The sequence below is a fragment of the Coturnix japonica genome, chromosome 9 (genome assembly GCF_001577835.2).
Source record: "Coturnix japonica isolate 7356 chromosome 9, Coturnix japonica 2.1, whole genome shotgun sequence".
Lineage (NCBI taxonomy): Eukaryota > Metazoa > Chordata > Aves > Galliformes > Phasianidae > Coturnix > Coturnix japonica.
The window spans coordinates 806,704-833,313 of NC_029524.1; the positions used below are offsets into that span (position 1 = coordinate 806,704).

The following is a 26,610-nucleotide window of genomic DNA, read 5'->3' on the forward strand; positions in this document are numbered from 1 at the left end:
AGAGAAAACAGTATAATTCTGTTTATGATCACTTGGACCATTTTGATTCTAGAGGGGGGAAAAAGTGAGATAAACCTTTTGTGTGCCCTTTTGCAGTACACCAGGTTGTAGCAGTGGTGCTCTGAGAACCTCTTGTTAACAGAGGAATTGGGACAGAAACATTTCCTTTGATTCAGATGCATACTCTGTTTATGGCACAGGTACCTGGGCAGCTTTTCAGGGTGCCTGCATAGGTTTGCCACTCCAAATTCTCCTACTGACCCTCAGCCAGAGGTGCTGCTGCTGCCAAAGGGCACTGCAGCAAGATGCAAATCTGCCCCTGAAGCACAGCTTTCAGCATTGCTGCTCACTTTAACCATTACAGCTGCCTTCGTATTGATGTGACACCCTCCATGTGAAACAAGTCTATATTATATCCACATACATCACACAGGTGACACAAATCTGTTCCTGGGACTTCACTGGGGAAAAATGGGGTAGTACGTTGTGCTGTGGTGCTACTAAAGTCTTCTGTGTTGGCTGATCATGCTCTATGGTGGCTTCATTTGAGACACAGAAGTAGCAGCATAGAAGTTACAGTTCTATTTATGGCTCGTTCTGTATTTCTTTACCTTTTCCTCAAAATTATGTGCCATATTGATTTCTGGGGAATAACATAAATGCCCTGTATTACTTACCTGGGAGAGAATGTCATACACAAACAGTAGCGCTAAGCCTGTGTTTTTCTGCAGACCTCAACTGAAAAGAATAATAATAAAAAAACAACTGAAAACCTCCTAGTATTTGGAAACATCCAAAGAAGTTTTTCTGCTGCCAATGCAGGCAATTTTTGTTCTCAGACAAAGTTATGGGGTGGGGCAAGCAGAAAGGATTAATGCTGTTTCCATATGAATAAGTGTTTTTGGAGGGGTATTATTTGCTGTAATCCTATTAGCAAAACATATAACCCTAGTTCAGCTTGGTAGTCAGTCTCTCCCTGCCTAAAATGAGTCCCAGCCCTTAAGGTGTGGTGAGAAGTGTGGGGGAGATGAACTAAAATGTGGGAGAAACATTAATGTCAATGCTCAGGAGAAAGTAGATTTCATATTGTTGGCAATAGAAGATTAAATTGTTTTCTTCAAGTCCCAGCTCCTGGATGCAAGTGATTGAACAAGGGCATTACTTTAAAAACAAAGACAGCTTTCAGGTGTTAAATCTAAATTGTAGTTTCCAATGTGATGATATTAAACTATGAATATTTCACACTTGGAATTGTCAGTTGTCTTGCAAATAGTCTTTGAAGAGCTTGGATCGTTTTGTAACAGGTGCTGTTGTAAGAGCTATTGACTTCTGTACTTTGCTTAGTCCAGACCAAAATTCGAAGTGGTGTAACCACCGCAGTGTTCATCAGGAAAGTGCAGCCTTTCATTTCTCATCCCATATTAATAATGAGCCAGGGTACCCAGCAAAGAGTGTAGGGGGACTGACATCAACAAAATGCATTGGAAGTGCTGCTTGCTTATGACATGGTACTGCTGACCTGGGACTTAGGAGCCTGACTGGAGCTGGAGCTCTTGCAAGCTCTGCTCTCCAGGGCTTGCACTGTTGGTCCACACACAGTCTTACTGTACATTCTCAAACCAGTGTTACATTTCCAATGCAATAGACTAAATCCTTTCCAGATTGAGATTTGCACCACTCTGTGTGAAAACACTGATTTCTGCTCACCCACATTTCTTCTTGAAGCTTCCTACAGGGCCTTGGAGAAATACTCCATCTCTGTCTTTTGTTCATTTTACAGGGAATACTGACCTATTCCCACCAGGAAGTAGCTTTTTTGAGGAGGTATACAGAGCACATAGGCACATACGTCTCTAAATTGTGAGGTAGCCTTTAGCTATCTCTGCAGAGTGGACAAGTAGAAGATGAAGAGGAGGTTTACTTATTACTGGGAGCAAATTAGTGGCCTAAGGGAGATTCCATACTGTGTGGTGGCATGTTGGGGAAAAACTACAAAGCTGGCAAGTGGAAGGCTTCCACTGCTGGGTCTGGCAACTACTATTGTATGTTAATTTATATGTTTAAAAGCACTGAAAATTTAAAGAACACTTTCTACAGCTCTAGAATAAACCTGAAAAATGGTTGTTCATAGCTGAGAGGCTTTCAATGTATTTTCATATTTGGATTTTTGGATGACAAATGGGTCTCAGAAATGGTTTAATTCTCTATAGAAATGTTAATTCTTTCTAAAATAAGAAAGAAATAAGGAGTTATATCAATTAGAATAGGGAACAAAATGGACAGTGTTGAAGGCTATTCCAGAAGTTTCAGTAAGCTTCTCTGGCAAGGATAAATTATTTTTTACTTTAAATTCATTGCTGTTTAGTTAAATAGTTTAAGTTTCAAGGACTGCATATGATGATGAATAGTTCATTCTTTTCTACTCTTAACAAAATCCTTTACAATTTGTCTTAAAGTTCCCCAGGTCTGCAGTGTTCACATGAACACAGAATTGTTAAGTGATGACTTCAATAATACTTCCTACAACAGAAGGGAGCTACTGCATCAGGAAGAACAAGAGTTCTTACAGAAAAACAGCGGGGCACTTGTGGCCTTGACCAATAACAACTTACACTGAATTGCAAAGGGTTTTATAGATTTAAGAAAAGCAAAGACACCCAGCAGAGTCTGTGAATCCAACCCTGGTAGCTGTGCTGCTGATGGGACCATCATCAATATGTGAAGTTCTCCTATATAATGACTTTTTTTGGTGAAATCTTTCATTTGTTTTTGGAAGACTTTTAAGATTGTTATCTTTAAGCTTTGGGGGTAGAAGAATGTTCTTCCTGTGATTGAAAGAAGTACGCATAGCCAACAGTGTTTCTGTAGCAGGAGATCTTCCTCATCTTAAAGATCATAGATTCAATGAGGCTGATGAAGCCCTGGGTAATACAGGGAAAGATATCTGGGAGAATTCACATAGGGAAAGGGGTTGGGATCACTGCTCAGACAGAACAATGTACTGTTATTTTTCTGTAAGGAACCAGTGTAGGCAAAATACCAAAAAAGGGGCAAAACTTTCAACATTAGAGTTTTATTTTACTACTTCATTTCCAATGCAAAGTTCAGGGCAAGTGCAGTGAAATTTGTGAACCTTTCAGCAAGGGTTGGCCAAGTTTCAGACAAGCCTGAAATGGTATGTGGTTTTGGGTGCAAATTAGAGTGGGTTTGATCCCAAGCCATTTGAAACACAGCGCTTTCATCTGCACTCAGCTTCATATTTCAGCCTTCGTTTCTTGCAGCCCAGATCCTGAAGATTTCCTTCTTGGGGAATGTCCAGCCTTCCTGGACACCTCTGCCCTTCAGGACCTAAAGGGAGATGGCATATAATTGCTTTCTTCCCAGCCAGCTTCTGTTCGGGAATTCTTGGAAAATGCTCTCTGTGTTAAATGCTAAGTCCTGGGGCTCAGACAGGGCACATTTTAGCTCTGTTGTTCTGGTATAAAATGGTGAAATTCCTTTTTTTGTCACTTTAATACTGTTGTCACTGACTGCTTCCTGGTATCTCCTGTCTATTTTCACTTGTGCAGTGAATTAGTCAGGACTCAGTAACACAACCTGTCAGCATTTACTTTTATGAAGCCAGTGTTCAGAAAAAGAACCATCTGTCCAAACTGTTCCAATTATGATATCCAGCAGAGAAGCAGTTGACAGCAACAGGAGAAAACTTGGTTTGTAGATACTTTTTATTATTATTTGAAGTGCGATTGCACAGATAAGAAATCTTCCAGATTGCTGTTAAACTACCCAAATGCTGCCCTGATGTACATGCTTTGAAGTGGTTTTGTTCTGTAGTCCACAGCAAAATCTAACACTTTAAACAATTTAATATTGTTTGGTGCCTTTTTCTAGTGTATTTTGATACAGGTCACATAATGTAATCTCTTCAATTCATCCTTGTCTATCAGTGCATTTCTACTCAGTCCAGTTTCTGCTTTCAGCCTTCCTTCCCCAGCCCACACCTAAGGATTACACGTGTGAATCTGGTGGCACGTTCTAAACCTGTGAAAGCAACACTCTCACCAGAAGTGCTATATTCCCTCAGAGCTTTGTTACATCCAAACAGAGTATTAATGGGAGCAGCAAGTGTTTGCAGAGTAAACAGAACTTCTTCATGGCAGCATAACAAATTGCTCCACACTCTGCCAATCACTCTGAGCTTATTTCCTAAGCATTATAGAACTCAGGATTTGCTTCTGATTTGACCCTGGGTTTTCTAATGTTTATTCCAAGGAAGGGTGTTATGCCTGACTTGCATCACTCTGAAGTCAAGGCACAAGCCAGGATGTTCCTGAATGAATCTGATGGAGATTTGTGTACTTGATGGTTATATAAAGTTACCTTCAGAGTTTCCTAACTGAAAGTCTTGTGTTAAAAAGATTATTTGGTTTCCACATCCAGATTGAAAGTGCAATGCAGTAGAACCATATAAACATGATGATTCTTTTAGAGAGCTGGTAACCTTAAAGAAAAAGGGTAAGTGAAGGGATTTGAGCATGCGGTCTAAACTAGGGTGCTGCTAAGCATGGATTTCTAGCATTGCCTTTTTGCAGCGTGGTCTATAAAGCCTCTCCTCCCTGCCTCTTACACTGAGCTCCTTTCTAGGTAATTGCTAGACTCCATTTTTCTAACTGCTGGCTTTCCCCCTCTTTTAACCCACCCTCCCAGAGAGAGTCCTGAATAAATAAAAAGCTTTTGCAATGTGCCCTGAAGCATGTATACTGATGAAGCGCATACAGTGTAATTATGGATAGCACAATGCAACATCATGAAGTGCCTTTATTTACAGCTTTTCTATCATGAAAGCATAATGAACAGATTCAGTGAGGAAATGCGAAAGCAGATGCCTTTGGCTGGCTCCTGTTGTTCTCTTTTTGGCAAAGACAGAGGGACGAGTCTACCCTGGGACAGCCCCGTTGAAGTCAGATGAGTTACACCAGGCAGGAACTGGAACTTCTTTCCTTCTTTTTTTCCTTCTTTTTTAAAAGAATTTGGTTGCCAGATCCTTCCCCTGACTCACAATTTCTCTTTCCACAGAAAGCCTGTGAGAACAGACTCTCTGCTTCTGAAAAGGTAGGATAACTTTTTAGTCACTAATGGCTAATTTCCTCAGCAATAAGCAGTTCTGAGTGTATCTACAGATGCCTGTATTTAAGAACTTAATATCTAACCAAGTACAGGGGGGAAAATAAAGATACTAGAATCCTAAAATCTAAGTTTTGAATGAGTCAGGAACAATGGAAAGCACTGACAGTATTAACACATAGCTGTGATGCTTTAGGTGTATGAAATCTGCTTAGAGTGGCCTAGGTTTCAGCATACAATATTACCTGAAATGTGTAGATATACCCAATGTGTTCTGAGGTGCAATGTTAGAGCTGCTGTGTGTGGATGCCTAAGAGCACCCCATTTTCTGGAAACTTTAGTGTACAGGAACTGGTGTCAACTCACGGAATCAGCCTTATTTGGAAGCAGAAGTCCTTTTAAAGAAGTTTATTAAGGCACGCCTGGGATGGCACCTCATATTACTTCTTTAACAGTAGAGGCTACCAGGACTGCTGGTGCTTTGTGCTTGTTAGTGCTGTGGCTGTGCTTGTTTTTTCCTCTACTGAGGGCCTGAATAGAGCCTCCCATATAAAACCTTCCATTTACAGTTTGCCTTTTGCTGAGGCCTCCTTTGTGCTCATGTAAGGCAGCTGGCAAAGAGCTGACTCCCCAGAGCAGAGCATTGCCAGCACTGGCTAATCAATATTCAGCAGAGTCCACTGCTCATTGCAGAGCCATTGATTATCTCTGGAAGGTTGCTCCTCCTGAGTGTCATTTTTCAGTCTTTTCCCTTTAGCTCCCTTCCCCCAAGCTCCCACGAGGAGAGAGTACTGGGATGGAAATGAGGTTCCATTTCAGAATATGAATAGTTCTCTTCAGATGTCAAAAGTCCTTGGAAAGTAGGTTATTTCTCCACTGTCAGGTTATTGTGTGTATCAGTGTTGTAGCTTTAACTTTAGTGACTTTCCTAATGGCTGTATATTGTAGCATTGGTTGTATTTGACTTAAGTAGGTTGTATTAGTTATGTTGTGATTTGGTCTCCTGTGGCAAGAGGGAAAACCCACATCTTTTATGCAGCTATAGCTGACCTTGCTGACCTCCGGCACAGCAGAGGGGAGCTGTGGCTTTATGTTCCATGCAATTCACATGCAAATAGACCTGGAGGCTCATGGGGAAAGGAAAACATGATGCAAGCCCTCATTTGACATGCTACACTCAGGTTATACTCACGTGCACTGCACAGTAAATTCCCTTTCTCTAATACAGGCCAGTGAGGTGGTTTGCATGGAGTAATACCTGCCCATCACCTTGCAATTAGTCTGGCAAAAAGCTAACTATCTGCTTTTGAATGTGCACTGATGGGTATACAAAGTCATCAGTACTGTATTAAGTCAAGAGAGAACTGTGAGGTAAATGTGCATTTATTCCCAGTGGTAGATTACAAATATATTAATGATCACAGCAGGGATTACATGTGAAAAATGCAAGATTTAAGTCTTGAGTGTGGAACAGACAGCTAGAACTGAGATGCGTAAAATAAATGTGGTTGGCAAAGCACAAGATGCTCATCTCCATTAAACCAGTCAGTTTGAGGTAGTACCTCTGCAAAGAGCAGAAACTGTGCTGTGACTACAGGTATGGAGTGACTCCTTCAGCAGAACTGAACTTGTTCTGGTGGGTACTGAATACCTAACATTCTGCCTGCAATAAGGGAACTGAAAGGCAATAGCTTCCAACCTTTACTCTGCTTGCCTCTTGGCTTGAATCTGAAGTAATCACTGCGTTGAAGATAGACCTTTTCTTCTCCTGACCTTACCATTGGATGAAGAGCCCCATGAGCAAGAAGGCTTGCTGCCTAGTTTTGTGCTAGGCACTAGGGAACTAGAAAAGCCAGAAATATGTTCTTCCTGTAGTGTTTCTTTTCCAAGAGAATGGTGAGGTGCTGGAACAGGCTGCCCAGAGAGGCTGTGAATGCCCCATCCCTGGAGGTGTTCAAAGCCAGGTTGGATGGGGCCTTGGACAGGGTGGTCTAGTATTATGTATGGAGGCTGATGGCCCTGCATGCATTAGGGGAGTTAGAGCTTGATTATCCTTGAGTTCCCTTCCAACCCAAGCCATTCTATGACTCCTGCAGAGGATGGTAGCATCCACTCTAGAGCAAATGTAGGTCAGATCCGGTTAGCACCTGGCACTGCTGTGCCTTGGTATGTGTCACATAGAGGTTTCTGCTTTGTCAGGTGCTGGTGGTTTAGCCCTGGTTTCCAGGATCTGATTTAGAGCCAGCTCTGTGACCATTGCCAGCAATCTGATCTTGTCCAGTGATTAGCACATATTGGGGAGATGACAGGAAAATGGCAAACTGGGATTTGTTTCATTGAGGAGCTTTCCTGTCAGCTCCCTGTCTTCCTGACAGCGGCATGTGATCTGACTGCCAGTGAAGCTTGGTGATGCCTAGATTAGGATTAACTCCTTCTAGTAGAAGTGGGCAATGGAAAGACAATTTCTCCTCTGATGGAGAGGGAGCTGTTCCTGGCACAGTAGATGAGTGTCTCCATTTACATTCCTGTTTGTCAGGAAGTGCTTTATTTCCAGTCTCAGCTGTCAGCCCACATGCTCTCATGTTTTGACTATATTCAGTTAGGCTTCCGTGTTGCTTCCTGAAGGACAGGATCCCTGAGATATGGTTGTGTAATAGGCTTGGAACAGATATCATTCTGATCTTTCTTGTTTGGCTTCCAGTTGTCTTCAATATACCTGAGACATATCCAGAGGATGAGGAGACTCATGTTATGCTTTGGCCAGAGAATGTTACCAGTGTATTAAGTATATCTTAATGGATAGCATAACATTCCCTTTCCTCTATTAAGGGGAATTTTTCCTAGCCCATTTATACTGACGTTGGCTTGTAGTATTCATGTCACTATTGCTGTGTTTCTTATTAAAAGAGAAAGGCAGGGCTCTGGACATATCAGTGACTACACAGAATTTGAGTAAAAAAGTGTAAAAACAAAAAGAACAAAATAATTTGATGGATGTGAGGCTGAAAGATGTCCTGAGTGTGTGTTGTATTGACTATGAGGAGTCACACTGAGACTATGAGGCTAATTTGATGCATTTTTAGTGGAGAAAGATTGTGTTCCTGGCATGGCAGCAAACATGGAAATGGGGTTACAGAAGTCATCTGTATAATAGCTTTTTTTAGTTGTAAAATCATACATGTCAGTGTTGTCAAGTAGTCAAAATAGCCATTGTGAATTGATTTCTGCAAGTGGTGTGTCAGTGTTCTTATGTTGCAAATATGGCAAAAGAAATGTCCTTTGGAATTCATGAGTGCAGAATGAAGTTTTGAAAGATCAAGGCCTTTGTTGAGAATGTTATTCCTGTACCTTAGTGGTACAGAACTGAAGCAGGTGCTTACAGGGAGAGTGGGGCAAGTCTCTTCTCACTGGTGACAAGGGATAGGATGAGGGGAAATGGCCTCAGGTTGCACCAGGACAAGTTTAGTTTGGATGTTAGGAAACGCTTCTTTACAGAAAGGGTAGTCAAGTACTGGAATATGCTCCTAAGGAAGGTGGTTGAATCGCCATACCTGGATGTGTTTAAGAGCCGTTTGGATGTGGTGCTCAGGGATATGATTCAGCAGAAGGTTGTTAGAGTTAGGGTACTATGGTTAGGCTGCAGTTGGACTTGATGATCTTCAAGTTCTTTTCCAACCTGGGTATTTCTATGATTCTAACAGCGCATTTTAGGAGCTATGCAGATTTTTAGAGCTACTATATGTTAGTAACATCTACAGAGTTCTTTGGTCTGAACCAGTTTGAACTGTTCAAACAGGAGACAGCAGCAGTCACTGAACACTTGTAGACTGTGTTTTATTAGGGGTCTCCATGAACAAAATATAATGTTGTCTGGAAGAAATAAAAACTCCTGCATCCAGAACTGCATGGCAGGCAATGCAGACTTCAGCATCAAGTATGCAAGTTCACATACTGATGTGTACTTACTGTTAAACTGGCTGTTCAGAAAGTACCTTCAGTGACCCTTGTCCCCAGGCAGAGGACTTGGGCTCTTTGTGCAAAAACCAGCATTTCACATTGCAGATGAAGCAGGTTTCTATCAGATAGAATTAAGCTCTTACCCTGCACAGTTAAGTAGCATATCTAGTGTTTTTTCAGTCTTTGATTAAATGGAAGTAAAAAGACCTGCTAAGTATTCTGCCTTGTGTGTTTATTACTTAAATTATGATAATAAAGGTGCTATAGCTCTCTGCTGCTTTCCATGCTGAAATTGTGCCAAGCATTTTCCCCTGAGCAGATGAAGTAGAATTTTGGCTATTCTGCTTGCTGTCAGTGCAGGCTTTGAAAGCAGATATAGAACCTGGATTAATTTGTCTGCAGTTAAAACTTGTTTGTATTCTAGCACTTCAAAGGTGGTTTTAGGAAGAGTGCACTGTGATAGGTTTGTTAGTACGTGACAGCTGAATCTGTCACATGCAATAATTAATCTTCTCAGACTCTTGTTCTCACCATTAGCTTTCTGGTAACTCGTGTTAATTTCTGGCATAAGGAAGCACTTTAATGACTATGCCCTGCGAAACAAAGAAAAAAAAGAGCCACGAGAAGAGCACATGGTTCCCAGAGTCAGAACATAATGAATTATCTTTTTGCCATATAATATGGCCAGACTTTTACCATTCTTTGCACAGAAGTTGCCACCATGTTTGAGTAACTTCCCCATGGATTCAGTCTTCCAGTGTCTCTGTGATGTAGCAAAAAGATGAACAAGGGGTGGATACAGAAAATAATTTGTTTGAACTCATTTGGAAAGACTGAGATAGTGCCAGGCACTGAATGCTGATAACCTAACCTTTACCTAATGTCTGTCCTTTACTTTAGGAATGAAGTCCAAAGGCTGCAAGCAATCCCTAGCATTATTTCCTATAATTTTCTTTTTATATTTACTTAAACCCAGGTTTATCTACTTGTTACTCAAGCAGCTCAAGATTATTAGCTTCAGTCTCTCTTGAAAATAAAACTAGAAGTGGTATATTATTTGCATTCAGAGAAATAGAAGGAATGAAGAATGGAATATTTGAGATCTCTCAGGTGTAACTGCTGAATGCTTTCATATCATTTGCAATTTCCCCTGTAGGCTCATAGCACAGATTCAGGATCACAAGTTTTATGTTCTGCTGGTTTTATATATATATTATGTATATATATATATATATATATATATATATATATGACGAAAACATAGCTATTAGATTATGATTTTTTTAACCATATTTTCTTGAGATATTCTGTGAGTCTTTGGACTCAGAATATATGTGTAAGCATTTGAGATACTTCAAATTATGCTAACAAAAGGCTGAGCTGAAACCTTGGTAGACGAATCCTTAAAATGCACATTTCTCTGTCTATTTCTTCTTTACAGTGTCTGCTATAACTGCAAGGAGTGGAGAGAAAACACGGGTGATGTGGTGGGATGAAAGTCTGTAGGAAGTCAGTCTTCATCAGTTCTAGTTCTGGGGGGGGGGGGGGGGAGGCAAGGGCTGTTATTTGGCAGAGGACAGATCCTGCCTTGATGCAAAGCCTCTGTTACAGTTCAGTGTTATATTGTTGCTAAAAGATAAATGTCCTAAGACTCTTTCAATATTATGGCAGTGGAGCTGAGCAAAGAAAAAGACCATTATCTACAATATCTGTCAGGAATGGAGAATGCACTGTGCCAAGTCCAGGATTTGTTCACTGGAGGATTATTTGTTCATTTAGTCCAAAGGAGAAAATGATACAATTTATTTGGTTCAATTAGTTTGTGACAATTTTTAGAGGCTAATTATGAAATGTCACCAAGTCTAAGCTCCCTTTTTCTTGTTTTACTCTCCAGGTTTACAAGGTGATTTTAAGATGTACCGGTTTGACTGACAGGAGTCTTGAATTTTACTTGGGTAACTTTTAGTGACAGGAGCAGCTTCACACCAAAGCCATATTGTCTCACACTTGTTGGAGAGAGGGCAACAACAGCATGCTAGGAATGTGAGGGTTTATGTTTGCTCTGGGGGATTACATTTGTGTGATTTACTCGGATGTAGGAAGTCTGCTGAGATTGCATATCAAATACTGTGTTCAGCTTTGGGCAGGGCTAGAACACAAGGCTTCCGAGCAGTGGTGAGGGAACCAGACCATTATTCCGAACGAGGAGGTTTGACACGCGTTTTGTCCCAGAGGCAACGATCCGACTGCACTGAAACAGCCCAGCCCTGCCCCACTCCCCCCACCCCACCCCCCCCGGAGCCATGGGACGGAACGGCGGAGCGCTGCCTCCTGCTGGCCCCGGGACAGCGCCCGCCCCGAGCGGCTGCCGTGGGAAAGAGCGGATTCTGTCCGCAGAGCGACGCCAGCGTCGTCCTCGCAGGCTGGAACCATCAGGTGTCAGCCTTGCTCTGCGGTCCGTACCGCGCTATGCCCGCCGTCCTCCCACAGGCTGCCTTCATCTTCCTGCCAGAGACATAAGACTGAGAGCTGTGCCCTTTATTAGCTGTACGATCCTGAGAGTTGGAAGAGACATTTAAAGGCCATCTAGTCCAGCTCCCCTGCAACGAACAGGGATGCCTAGAATTCCATCAGGTGTTCAGAGCCCAAATCAGCCTGACCTTGATGTACTGCATGTGCTCCAACAGCTCTATGTTTCTCTTGTACTGAAGGCTCCACATCTGGACACAGTGTTCTAGATGATGTCTTACAGTGCAGAGCAGAGGGGCAGGATCACCTCCCTGACCTGCTGGCCATGCTTATTTTGGTGCAGCCCAGAATTTAGTTGCCATTCTGGTTTGTGAGGGCACGCTACTGACTTATGTCCAGCTGCCATCCACCAATACAACCCAAGTTGTCTTGGGAGGGCTGCGTTCAATCTTTTCATCTCCAGCTTATATTGGTAGCGAGTCTTGCTTCAACCCATGTATGTTTGGATTTGTTGAACCTCTTGAAGTTCACCTGGGCCCACTGCTCATCTATGTTTTGATGCTAATTCTGACGCTCTTTACTCAGTTTGCATTGCATTTACAAATCTTTAAAAAACAAACCAACAAAACAAGAAAAGCTTGGATTTTAAATAGTTCTGACTAAACAAAGCCTTCTTAATATAAGCCCCAAATGGAAACGACCGAGTTGTCAGCCTGTTAAACACCAAAGCAAAACAAAGCTCCAGGGAAATGTATGTGTAGTAGTCAGTGGTCTCACTGTTCCTTGGGGGCTGATAGTAAAACACATGGCATATGTCCAGGGGGAACATGGTCTGAGCAGAGAGGAAAGCTCTCCATCATTTGGAAGATGGGGTAAGGCAATGCACAAACTGATTTAAAGGTGTGGATGCAATTTAAAGGACAAACTTGCATACATTTCATAGATGGGAGACTGCTTAGGAAATAACATGAAAGAAAGTGAAAAGGAAAGTAACTAAGATGGCAAGAAATAACCCAAAACACTACTGTATTTTTTCTTTAGCTCCCTAAAGACTGCGGGTCTTTGTTTTCAGGGCATGAGCTACTGTTTGGCATGTTTCCTGACCCACTCCATCTATTCACTTGATGCTAATGTGAAAGTGCCCAGGCTTCCTGGAAGGAGGGCTTTGTTGGAAACCTTTCATTACTGAGGATTAGCTGTTTGGTAAACCCTCCTCTCCTTTAACATTCTGCGGAAGTGCTGGCTAATGAAGGGCTCATTGTGGTGGTGCTGTGAGTGGAGTCCATTCTATTGCTCGGATTTCAAGCCAGGGTTTTTTTAGCTTCTAAGGAGACTGAAGGGAAACTGAGTCATACTCTTTGGCTCTACCAAAAGCATATTTGAATAATTTGCTTTCCTTTCTTTTTAGTCTTCTTGCTGAGTTTATGGTCTAAACACTTTATAGAGTTGCAGAATTAGTAAGGCTGGAAAAGACCACTAAGATCAACCCTCATCCCCTACCATGTCCACTAAACCTTGTCCTTCAGTGCCACATCTACACACATCCTGAACATCTCAGGTGCTGGTGGCTCCACCACTTCCCTGGGCAGTCTGTGCCAATGTTTGACCACTCTTTCTAAAGAGATTTTTTTTCCCAGTATCCAAGCTGAGATGATCCAGAATCTACTTGAGATAATGTAGCCACACATGTCCACAGACCAGGCTTTACCAGAAGTGCTCATGTGCTTTCAAGCCCTCTCTCTTCGTAGAGGACAAGCCACTGGGACCAGTGGAATCCTCTGTCAACTAGAAGAAAGGGGATGTGGAACACATAAAGAAGCCAGAAAAAACCTCCACCAATTCACAGATCTGCTAATTCATTAACCTTCTCCAGATCCAAGTGAAAATAATGGACCAACTTTCCTGGAAGTGCATTTATGTTGATGGAACCATCAGCATGGGTTTGCCATAGGTAAATAATACCTGGATCACCTGATTGCCTTCTTGTGATAAAATGAAAGGATATGTAGTCCCAGTGAGAAAATAATTCACATTAGCAGGCTTTCATTTACCATCTCTCAAAATACTTTTGTATCCAAGTAAATACATAATAGTCTGGATGGTTGAACAGCCTAAGGGGTAAGAGAAATGTTAACTGGACAGGTTCAGAAGGTGGTGATTAGTTTCCAATGCTATGCCTGAAGACCAATAGTAAGTAAGATCTGCCCCAGCACTGGTGCTGTTCAACACCTTTATCACCAATGTGAAGGAGATGATAAAATGTACTGGGAGGGATGACTGTTGACTGATGAGCTTGAGGGCAGGGGTACTATCCAGTGGGGCCTTAACAGAGGCCCATTGAATGTCAACAGATGCCTCATGCCATTCAGTAAGAACAGATAGTAGCAGAGAATTAGATTACTACATATTGAGTAGTTAAAAATTATGCATATAGTCTTAGTAAGTGTTGTGCTGAGGACTGGGGACAGCTTATTTGAAATGTTTTCTTTCAATACTGACATAAGAACAGAAAGAACACAAGTGCCAGCTGCAGTTTGTAATGCAATTGTATGACTCTTGACAGAGCCAAGTGTGGACATCCTTGTCTCACCCTCTGGTTAGATGTGGCAGGCATGTGTAGAATTTATTTCACTGAGAGAGTTCCATATTTGTTTTAAAACTCAAGAGATTTAAAGTTTGGTAGCTGATGTTTTTGTTTCAGCTTGGTTTTGTTTTATCAAAGTGATTCTCTACATACCAACCCATTTTCTATGGAAAATATTTCAGTAAATCTTAAATCATGAACAAATATTGTTGAAAATCAGTCTGTGATGTCATACAGTATCTCTGTCACTAATACTCCCAAGCCATTAGTTATATACAAAAGGAAAAGTAATTGAAGTGCCAAGATGTAACACAGTGAAAAGATTAGATTATTTGGTTATTTCCTGTGGGGGAAGCTAGAAAGCACCTCTGAATCCTAGTGAAAAAGCTGCAGCAGATTGCAGTGATCCAGAGGAACTGATGCAAGCAAAAATGTAAGTCAGTGTATGTGCACCTCTGCTGCCAGACTGCCCATGTTGCAGATGTGTTCTCTGGTCATTCATGCTTGATGTATGGGAAGAGGCAGTGTCTGAGAGGAGCAAGTGTCTGTATGAAGGTCTAATTATGGAGTCTGGACACACACAACTGTTCAGCAAGCCTCTGCATGTGAATCAGTGCTCATTGCTGAGACTATTTAGCGGAGGCATCAGATTTATGTGTTTTTCCTGTCACTGTGTTGCTATTAAGTTGAAAGGTGATGGATGGAGATCCTGTGGGACTGATGGTCTCTGTGTTGTTCTGGCTCCTAGCATAGCTGGTTCCTAGCATAGACAGGGACTTCTGAATGTAATTGAACCTTCCTTTGTGTCAGTGTGGAGACAGAGGATGTTGAAGTCGATATGGAAGTGTTTGGGATGAAAGAGCTAATTTACATTAAATTCCCACGCCATATAATGGAAGCTGTATGAACTCACCATCCATAGTAATCATCGCAGTGTGTTCCTACCTCTGGATTGCATTGCATTGCATTGGGTGGGCTGACTGGGGGCTGTCTGCTTACACTGGGTGCACTGCAGGGCTGCTGACTGTCCCAGGGGGTGCCTTGGGGCACCTGGCTCCCAGGGCTGGGCACAGCTCCACATCCTGCACTCAGGACCTGTGTGCAATGCAAGGCATCACATAGGTTTGCTTCTACCCCGTGGCAAATTGCTGTACAGACAACTCACATCTTTGGTACCTTTCCTGGTGTTGTACCATGCATCATACCAGTTTTCTTCAGAGAAGGCAATGGACAACCAAATAGAGATGGTTGGCTGCAATGTGTTTGCCCACCATACCTCCCTGCTGCCTTGCTTTTCCTTTTCATGTTGCTGCTTTCCTGAAGTGCCCAGGGATGCAGTGTGCGTGTATTGAAACATCTTAGATCTTGTTAACATTCACATAAATATAGTTTTCTTTGTCAGACACATTTTAGACAAGTGGCTTTGAAAACCATTTTAATTATTTAGTTGTACTCTTTTTTTAATATTACATTTTGCTCAAAAATATGTGGGTAAAAACAGTTCCAGATCCACACACAGTCTTATTCAGCCTCATAGTTTATTCTTCATCTGTGAAGAGCTCCAAGCACTTTACATAAACAGTTGTGTTCTGCTGGTTTACTAGTGCTGCTTAGGCAGCAGTCAGAGTCTGATTTGCAATTGAAATAAGATAGTAGATGTCTAATGGTTCTCAGTGTGATGGTGTTCCCTTGGAAACGGGAAGTTCAGAGGCTTTCAGCATCTCTGAGAACAATTTTTGTCATAGTTGGCACCAATTTGCCCTCCACCCCCAGCTCCTCACTCTGCCATGGGAAAAGCTCTGCCAAAAGACCTTACCCCTGCTGGCAGGTCTTAGGCCTGGGCTCATAATCAACATACAGTGATGAGGGACCTTGCAAAAGGACTGAGGTCACTTACTGTACAGCTTGTAGATGAACTTATGGATGTGCGTTACAGCAGCGTGGAAACCTTCCTAATACTGAAGGAAAAAATGCCTTTCTCTTCCAAGCTATACTTGGAGATAGCACCTCCATCATCAATGGGTATATGGAGATAGCACCTCTGTCTTTTCTTTTTTGACAGTACTTCCAATTAGGCAGGCTCAGCTGCATTACAGCTACTGCTTGTAGCGTGGCTAGACAAGTTGTCCCTTTATATCTACTAGAAGGATATATATATTATTTTGCCAAATATAGTGGCATTCTTTCAACCAAAGCCTCTCTACATATGAAAGTGATGTATACTTTCCAAGGTAACATTGAAGGGAAGCCTCAGTCCATGGGGCTCAACCATTAAACTGAATTCATATCTATTTGTTCTGTATCACAAACCTTGTTTTGTAGTGTCTTGATCTCATATATTTGTGCATTGGATCTTTAATAATGGTGGCTTTCATGAAGTCATAAAGTAATAAGCACATAAACGTGTTACAAATCCCTTTCCTTTTCATATGTTAATTTTGCAATCGTGTGAATATTCTCATTATCTTTATAGTCTTCTTTGAAAATGTGCTTTGCTTGTGGTTTTATGGTTTAGACATTTTTCTCTGTCTTTCTTTACTCCATTATTCTACTCGAGATGAATGTCAGGCTTGTGTACTCAATATTGTATAGGCTCTCTCCGTGGTCTGGGCAGGTGATGTCTATTCAGAATTAGTTCCTTCTAGTTTAGACCCTCCTGGCTTACTCTCAAGTGGTTCATCAAGAGATGAGGCAGAAATGTGGAAGTTGCCTGTGGCCTTCTCTTGGCCTCTGCCAGGTACAGTTCCCTGTGTGGGGCTGATCTGCAAACCGCCTTCCACCAGAGGGCAGCTGTCAACAGGAGTATGATGGGCTGCCCTTGGCTCAAGGTGAGACAGCAAAGCATTTGGGGCTACTTCTGCTCCTAATTTCCTTCCTTTAGCCACCACCTGTGGCATTATGCTTAAGAAATTTCCCACACTGAAAGTGAAGGCAGTGGTTTTTTCCCATTTCCCCATCCTCATCCTTAATCTGAGCTAGACACTGTACCGTCAGTTATGTCACCCCAAACTACAAGAAGATGAAGCTTTAAACATCCAGTAATGCATCAAAAATATGAATGTGCAATCAGTGTATCCCTGAGCTCCATCCTTTGCAGATATGGCAAACTTTCTGCAGTCTAAGGAGGGAAGAGCAGAGAAAGTTGGCAGCTGTTGACAGAGCTTAGCTCTCCATCTCCTCCCTTTATGAATGGTATAGAGCCACTTACACATACTCTGTGTGTGAATAGTGTCAGGCCATCTGCAGAACTGTGGAAGACAGGGACAGCACCATTACCTCTAAATAACTATAGTCTGAGAACAAATGCAGTATGGGATGAGTGGGGGATGAGAAGTTTGTAGAATGACTGGTCAACCTCTCCTACACTGGTGCAAAAGTGAGTTCCTGTCAGTCATCAGAGCTATAAACAACAGAAAATGTTCTCATTCTGGAAGCTCTCAGTATTACCCTAATGTGCAATGGCGACTGCTGACATGAGAGCAAGGGCTGTGCTTTCTTTCCCTGCCAGCATGCCTGCAATTCTCTGTAACATGGAACACAATGGAGACACTTTGGTGCCTAGCACTGTTACTTCTTCCCCTTTTTTGTACACTGAACAGTGATAATGAAGCTAAGTAAATCCTAAGCACTAGGAGAGTATTGTTCATTCCCGTGCTGAATGAAGGTTGGAACTTGTGGAAAACCCTTTATGTTGCATAATGAAGACCATACTGTAATAGGGGAACTGCTTCAGAGTCATACTGGTAATCTTAATTCTGGTGGCTCTTAATACTTGAAAGCTTGGTTTTGCAACTGGTAATCTTCCTTTAACCCTACACTGTATGTGTCACTTTCACTTGAGAAAGCTTTTTTTCCCCATAGACAAGTGAACTGAAAGGCAGTAATGCTGACAGCTCCTTGTTCCCTAAAGGTGAAACGCCAACTGACTTTTCTTTTTCTGCCCCAGTATCTCTATGTGGAAGTGCTGTAAGACCAACTGCTGGAGAAACAGAAGAGAGTCTTTCCTGGAGGAAGAAGCTCTATTGCCAGATGCTCGCTTACTTTGTATATTTGAGCTGGAAGCATGCTTTCATTCATGGTATGGCCAGAGGAGCTCTTTGTGACAATCCACAGTGTCTGTTCTACCACCTTAAAAAAAAATCCAGCTTCCTTTAAGGGGAATTTTTGAGCACTGAAAGCAAGTATGCAACAAACAAACAAACAAACAAAAACAAACCAAAAAAACCAACACCACATCTATTTTAACATTGTATGTCAGGTGCCATTTTTGTGGCTCTTACAACCATTTCAAGAGATTTCAGGAACATCTCTTAATGCAACTAATTTGATAGTGTAACCATTCTGCCAAGCTCAGACAATACAAGGGTACAACTCTCAGTTAACTAATTCCCCTTAAGCATTATACTATTAAACTGTGATAAATTCTTATTTCTGTGGCACTGCACTAAATATCACATACAGTGTAACAGAGTGCAATGGAACAATTCACTTGAAGACACTACAGGCGAATGGTATCCAGCCTTGTCTTTTATTATACCCCACGTACGTACAGTTAAAGAGCTCAAATAACAGAGTAAATTTTTTTGTATAGTTATAAACTGTGAAGGTCTGATTATTGTTTCCTTTTGTCAAACTACAGTTTCCAGAACTGAGTCCTTTTTCAAATTAAAGGCAACTCAGTATTTTAGACCTTTTACATAAAGCCTTGTTTAAGACTAGTTTTGTTATTTTATTCCAGTAATTTGCCAGTTGTTTTTTTTTTTTTGGGTTTTTTTGTTTTTTTTTTTTTAATGTAGACTTGTTTTTTGTAGGTTAATAATGCTCTCAGAGCCCTCACATGTTTCTGCTTAACTTGTGCATGCACACTGCCAGGGCTTTGAGTACCTTGCATTCTCTGTTTGTTGTTCCATTAGAGCTATTTAAGGAAGCACAATTATCCTAAGGAATTGGGAGCATAGTAATAAAGTGCTGTATCCAGGAAGGTCTGAGGTAGGAATGAACATCCAAGTCCATGGGTGTCCAACCTTTTGTCTTGCCTGGGCTGCACTGAATGAAGAGGAATCACCTTAGACCATGTATACATAGGTTGCTCTAAAAGTAATGCCCCTGCCTCTTATTTACACGGAAACTGTAACAGATAAAAATAACACAATAACACTCTTTGATAAGGAAAATTCTCAGTTACAAAACGCTATTTTCAACAAAGGCACTACCATTAGCTCTGCATTTTTTCCAGTGACGAACAAGAGCCTGTATGCCATACCTGTCAGAACCTGCACCAGCGGAGATGAGCCACGGTCACTGTCAGCACTGCTGCAATACACCATCCACTGCCTCACTCTGATGACATCCAATGGTTGGCCCCCAAAAACTTTTAGTAAGCGTCAGTGGATGCCAGTGGGTGCAATATTTTCTGCATGGAAGAATTCATTTCCATACCTCTTCCCCATCTACGCTTCCGTGTCAGCTGCCATTCTGTCAGACTGCCTCTCTGCTGTCATCTGACACATGGCAACAACGCACCATGGGATATTGGTGGGAAGGTTCAACCACCACAGCCACACCTCCACCATCTGCCTCTGATATCACAGACCAACACAAACAGGAGGCATTACTTTCAGAGCAGCCTTTGTAAAATATATAAAATAGTATATAAGTAACAAAGCCAAAAATTTTAATATTTTTTATTAAAACATTAAAAATAGAGAGAACATCAGAAACATAAAACTAGTGGCATGGTTGACATTGTGAAGCTAATGCATTGGCCTGGTTCTATGGTGGTAATTAAAATTCCTACTGATTTCTCAAGGTATTCTTCAGAGATTCTAGTTGATATTTTACTCTTCCTGTACTTCATCCTTGACAGCTGCTCCCAAATGTACGTACTGCCAAAAAGCGATGATAGGAACAAGGTGTGATGGTGAAGCAAAGGACATTTATCCCTCATAGGAGAGGTTTTATGAAAGTCTCGTGAACAGACACGACCAGATTCTTGAGCTGAAGAATTCAACTCAGTAATTTATTTCCTATAATTTATTTCATTTATCTGAGGGCTAAAACACATGTTTCTAACACTTTGGAAGAATATCTTTGCACCTCATATCTCAGTGATGGGTTGAATTGTTTTGTGGTGGGAGTATTCTTTTGCTGTGCCACTGAAACTCTTCTGCTCCACTTATTGCTATAAAAGTTCAACTGAAGTGAGAAAGGACAAAATAGAACATTATTCTTCAGTGGTTACGAACTTGAGTGTTGTATGTAGGACCATGAGGTTGTATGGACTTGGGATGGCTACAGCACAGCTTGTGTCTGCTCAGTCATTTCACTTAATTACTCAAAAGCACGTTCAGGTGTCTCCTATCTTATGTCTTCTGTTTCTTTTTTATTACATTTCCATTCTTTCTGAAGTCACAAAGCATCTCAGTTCTATCTGACTTTATCTACCTACTGCCAAAAGTATTTCACATAAGCCAGGCTTCCTAGATATAAAATTGACTTACAAGGACTCTTTACTACATTGGTATTCTAATTTGAACTAAGTGAAATTTGTAGCAAACCAAATTGCAATAAAATTGGCAATGGAAGTGTGACTGTGAAAGCATCTAGCCAGTGAAACTTCTTTCTGTTAAGTTACTTTCCTTCTGCTGTCTGTACATGGAGGAGTTTGCACCTCATTTTGTTGCACATTTCTTCTGTAATTAAAACTGATGTAAGGCAAATGGTTCTGTGCGCTTGTGTTGGGCCCCGTGTGGCAGTCTTGAGAAGGCATGAGTTGAGAAGAAGCCCAGTTGCAAACACAGTTGAAAAACATACCAATCTGCTCAATTCCAAGGAAGGTTAAGAGGAAAGCTTACCAGCCATGGCTGTCATTGGCCTGTTTGCAGCTTGTGTCCTCTTTGAGGAGGTACCAGTATAAAGTCATTGGTATGAGGTGTCTTAATTCAAATGTAATTTAAACAGCATGTCGTTGTATATGCAATTAATTACGTGTGAAATATCTTGCAAAACTCTGTAATTTAGTGCTGTGAATGCATAAATATATCCCATTCCCTGAGTTCTCCTGACGAGAACATCAGACAGCACCCTGTGCATGCTTGCTTTTGAACAGACAGAATGGTAAAACTGGTTTCATAGAGTTCTTCTCTGAGAAAATAACCATTCATCAAACATCCTGAATATTAAATCTCTCTGCTTGCTCCCTAGAAATTTAAGTAGTAAAACAAGCCTAACAGTATGTGAAACCTGTTGTAGAATACTTACAGCTGAAAATGAGTTGCCTGCTTATGAGGAGCATTGAAAGTGAGATATTTTCATATAATGAAGTCTTTTCTACTTTCTTATATCATGGGAGCCAATCATTCTTTCCTATTGGAAAGGCATAGTGAGTATTTGGAAAGATGTGGACCACAGTGCTTGCAACGCTGACATTAGGCATTAATTTGAACCCACCATGGATATTTGTGGTTTACCAAAGTTAGGGGTTATATGGAAACTATTCTTTAATATGTAGGGTACTCTGAGCAAGAAAATTACACTGGGGTAATGCTTATAATCTGAGAAATCTATATGAAACCATATAAGTTATCACCTTTCACTCATCTGCAGGAAATGGGAGGTATGGGCTTCAGCAACAGCTGCTGCTAAGTATGAGATGTTCCACATGGGCTTGTGTGATACAGAAGTTGTGGAGGAAATCAGATTGTTTTTCAGTCCTCATTTTCCCAATGGTTGTTCAAGTGGATGTTAATTACAGAACATAGGATCCCTGGAAGTAGAAGCACAAGTCCTCTTGTTTGAAAGAAAGCTTGCACAGAGTTAAAATGAAAAGAAATCTGCTTTCTATGTGGCTTGAACTAATGGGAGGAAAACAAAAGGCCCCAGAGAAAGCTGTGTTGTGGTATAGAAAGGTGTGATACAGACAGCCTTTCTGCTGCTCTTACATTGCTTTCATTAGAGAAAGGGTGTATTGAGTTACTTGGGGATACCATCTAGGTGGAGATACAACTGCTTGAAGTTTTCAAACCCATTAGTAGATTTAGAATGAGGAAAAGGTGTCCACAGCTAAAATGGATTTGCTTAGCTGAGGAAGATATCCTAGCATTAGATGATTGGAAGGTAATTAATTTAATGGCAGTTAGATAACACAGCTATTTTGGAGGCGGTTGTATGACCTTCATCGATTTTCAAACCAGAATCAGACTTCTGAGTTTGAAATGGATGTATCTAGAATTCTTTTACTCCCGAATGAGTTAGGCAAATTAAATCAAAGCGTTTCTTTTCTGCTGTGCAGTAGTTCAGCATGATGGTTGGTTAGAAGAAATTAAAAAAATTTCTTCATTAAAATAAACTTTAAGAATTGAGACAATGTTGACAATACATGAAGTGGCCTGCTGCTTTCCTAATATATCTATATTGTCTCAAGAGTAAACTCAGCTAACCTTCTGCTTCTAGAAGAGCTCACTGGGGTGAGATTTTCCCCAAAAACTGCACATAAGGGGGAAAAAAACCCACAATGAAATATTGTGAACATAAACATTGCTCTGAAGAGATGATGGCAAATGGAGAGTACGACAAATGGGAGGTTGGCTTCTTTCTATGACTGTCTGTGGGTTTCACTGTCTTGGAGCTGTGCAACTAGTTTTGTGTGCATGGGGCAGATGGGATATGACAGGCTTAATCTTGTTTTTCTTGTTGGTGACTCACCTGAGCTTTAGTGCATGTGATTTGAAACCCGGTGATTAAACCGCAAGGACTGAAAGGGCAGAAGGAATGCCATGTCCTGTCAAGGGAGTGCAATTTCCAGCATGGTCTGGTATACCAACAGCTGGCAGCCTGAGCAAACCATGATCTTCTGATTTGGGATGTTCAGCAAGAATCTGAGTGTTCTGCTAGAATCCTTTTAGAGTGTATCATACTACATAGGAAAGAACACGTTTTGTGGGGAACCAAAGAGAGCATCTGGCAACCTGTTGAACTACCAGCTAACTTTGAATGACTGAAAAATGGTTCATGTCCTGCACTGATCGACTGTGAAATCACAGACAATCAAACTGTCTTTCAGTCTGATTACTGATGTCAGGCATACACGTAGAGATTGGGATGCAGTGAAATATTCCCCATTCTTTCCTGAACTGCACTTCCCTTCAATATTCTTCCTTTTCTACACCCTTCTCCCCTTTACTGCTGATCAGAAAGAGATTTCTCTGAGTATTCAAAGATATTTATGAAAAGAATTCCTACTCAAAGGAGCTGACTCTATCATGGAGAAGTGGAAAACAGAAAACCAGGAAATCATGTACACGATACAGTACTGCAGGAAAACACATACAGGAGGAGAGACATAGTGAGTGATGTTTGAGATAGCATAGAATATGTATGCTGTGCTTTCCTAGGAGAAGGAATGCTGCCAGACCAACAAGGCAGTAAGAAGGAAAACAAATTAGGCACATTTTCTTTTACTTTAAATGCAGAGAAAAGTTGTTTCTTATGCCTGTTTATACAGTGCTTTGTCCTGCATGCTTATAGATTTGAGGAGTTGACCTGCATTTAATATGTGTCACTGTAAAGTGCAGCAATATATGACAACAGTGGCATAATTTGGGACTGTACAAGCTATTGTGTATCATGTTGCCATTGTCTATGCATACATAACTTGTTTCTGCTACAAGTGAAAACATACTGTGCCAATGACACCTTGGCTGAAAACTTGTTTGTTATCAAGAACAACATTTGGATTTTAATCAAAGGAGTAATTGTACAAAGAGTACAGGTACTTTGTTTTTTAATCAGTTTTGATGTTATTCTTGAATGAAGAACAAATCCTATCTCAGATAACTAACCTTGTGATATTACCTGCTTGGGAAAAGAGCTCTAGACTTTCTCACTCCCCAGTGATTAGCTGTGGGATCAGAGAAGGAGACAGTCGTTTGTGGAAACTTCTCTGTTGTGTGTGTACTGTCTATTCCTGGAATGGTTTCCTGAGAGCTTTTTCTCCGGGCACACCTCTCCATAAAGTATCTTGCCTCTATCACTCACAATAAACATACTGGATTAGAAATCTGAATGTCAAGAGCCTTTGAAATAGTATCATTGTCCATCACTCAATTAAAAATTGTTGCCCTATCCTCTGTTTTATCAGATCTCCCCAAAGGTCTGTTTTTCTTGGTTCCAGTAGAGTCAGGCCCTTAAAGTGGTATTCTATGCTAGAGAAAGACTGTGACCTAATAATTGTCTTTTAATAGCCTTGATATTCGTTGTTTTAATTTTTGGTCTCACATCAGATGGGTAATATGAAGAAGCTGGTTGGAATCTCTTTCTGTCTGTGTACCTTGTGGCTTGGCACTGTAGCATTAGCTCTTTATCTGCTGTCACTCTATCTCATCCTACCATGGGTGCCATCAGCTTCTGTGCATCTGGGGCTGGCTGATGCAAAGAAAAGAAAGTGGATTTTATGTACAGTGTAGGATATATTGAGAGTGATGGGCTGGATTCTCATTTGTACCACTTTAGTGTTAACAACCATGTAGAAAAGCTAGAAATAAACTTAAATAGCAATAATGGTAATGGTTATAACTTCAAGAAAATTGTTTGGAATTAATCTCACTGTAATCTTTACAGTCAAAGGTAACTACTTCCCAGTTACTTCTAGTTCCTTGCTCCATAGGATTTTTAAGTGAATATGAGTGAGGTATGCTTTAGACCATAGCAATAACTCCCTGCTGAACTAAGTTACCAGGCATCTAACTCCATATTGCTTCTGGCTCCAGTTTAGAAGAGCATCTAGGAGATTTAACCAGCTCTGAATTGACTTTGAAAGGATTCTGTATCTCACAGTCTGGGCACATTGAATTGAGGTGTTGAACTGGAGCAAAAATAGCCTGTGGGTATGGGAATGAGCTTGTGGTGACAGCAGCGACCTTCCTGCTGCCCATGGCAGAGAGAGGTATGAGTGGTAGGCAATGGCGGCCAGTGTTACTGTGTGGAGATTTCTAACTTAGAACAGCTGAGGCTGCAGTAGAGCACAGAAACAACCATCTCAGCTCCTAAGTGTGATTTCTCGTTATAAACCCAGAATCTTTTACCTTCTATGAAGACAGAAAAGTCACAACACAGGAGGGAAATTCAAGAGGATTCAATGAGTACTTGAACCAACACGCTAGGATGAATCAAGAGGTATCTTCTTAGAATAATGGCAACCAAATGAACTGCCTAAGGGCAGATAAGCAATTATACAGTAGATGAAAGTGTCTGACATGATCATTCAGAAATCAGAAGACCTGTTTGGTCACATGAGCCATCTTGGTCAGGAAGTTAGTCATGGCTGCATGCAGCATGTCCTGCCTACCTCAGGGTGATAACTTAAAGTAGGAAACATGGGAAGGAAAGCCTTCTACTAGTAGTGTTTCAGTGCTGTTTGTCTGCCTTTGGAGAATGCTGGTCTCAATGCTCTGCTGGGTTTTAGTGCCTAACTTCAGTCTGGGGGTTGTGGCTCAGCCATGCCATATTGCCGGCTCCACTGAAGGCAGTGTCTCTGTGCTCAGGACTTCCTGTAGTTGTACTGTTGTCTTTAAAGCATTGCAGGATTAGGGGAATACATACAGTCTGCGTGTCCTGCTTGATGAAGCAGGTTGAAATAAACCAGTCCAAGAAATGTAACAGTCTCTGAGAAAAGGCTCTGAGCTGATTTACAGGAATCTGGTGAAAAGGTCAAATGTCCTGTTCCCAGCCCACAGACACGTGAAGCGTGGAAGGACAGCATGAGAGCTAGGCAGCATTTGTTTCCAGTTTTAACCAAATTTCAGACACTGAAAGAGGAGTCGAGCTCTTGGGGCTCCCCCTGGGTGGTGGGAATGATGTGCTCCCAGTGCGCTGTTTGCAACACAAGCAATTCTGCAGAAACAGGATAGCAGATAAAAATCAGGCCTTTGACATGCATAGGTTGGTTCTTACTAAAAAGCCTTCTCTCAGATGTGAATAAGGCTTTATTTTCCTCTGTAAAAAACAAATGCTAAAGCAGCCCAGGGCTGGACCACCCCAGCGGCACTTCCCTCTGCCCCAGCCAGGCTCTGGTAGGGCCCCCCTGGCCCTGTGCTTGCTGCAGCAGGGAACAGGACAGCAGGCCTGCTTGGGTTGTGCAGTGTACATAACAGCAGTCAGTCATCCTTAGAAATAACCTGAACTTCAGAGTTAGAAAATAAAAGCATTACAAGCTCCCAAACCAGGCCTATACCCCTCATAGAACATTTGTAAAAATGTTATATATATATATACATAATATATATATATACACACACACGTATAGTATTATATATATGTATATATATAATATTATACTATATTTTATGGACTATATATTATGTATTTATATTTGTAGTAGTGATGTATATACATATCTTTTAAAATCAAAATTTAAGGGGAGCGTGTTTTTATCAATGAAATCCTATGAAAAAAGGCAGGGCTGAATTTCACTGAAGCAG

At 41.3% G+C, this 26,610-nt stretch overlaps 1 protein-coding gene across 1 annotated transcript in view; it reads left to right on the top strand.

Annotated features, from left to right (window-relative positions):
• Positions 1-26,610, top strand: part of ARHGEF4 (Rho guanine nucleotide exchange factor 4) — a 167,085-nt gene that overhangs the window by 5,789 nt on the left and 134,686 nt on the right. The window contains exon 2 of the mRNA XM_032446671.1: positions 5,077-5,112. Coding sequence (XP_032302562.1) covers positions 5,077-5,112 — 36 coding nt within the window. The remainder of the gene's footprint in view (positions 1-5,076; positions 5,113-26,610) is intronic.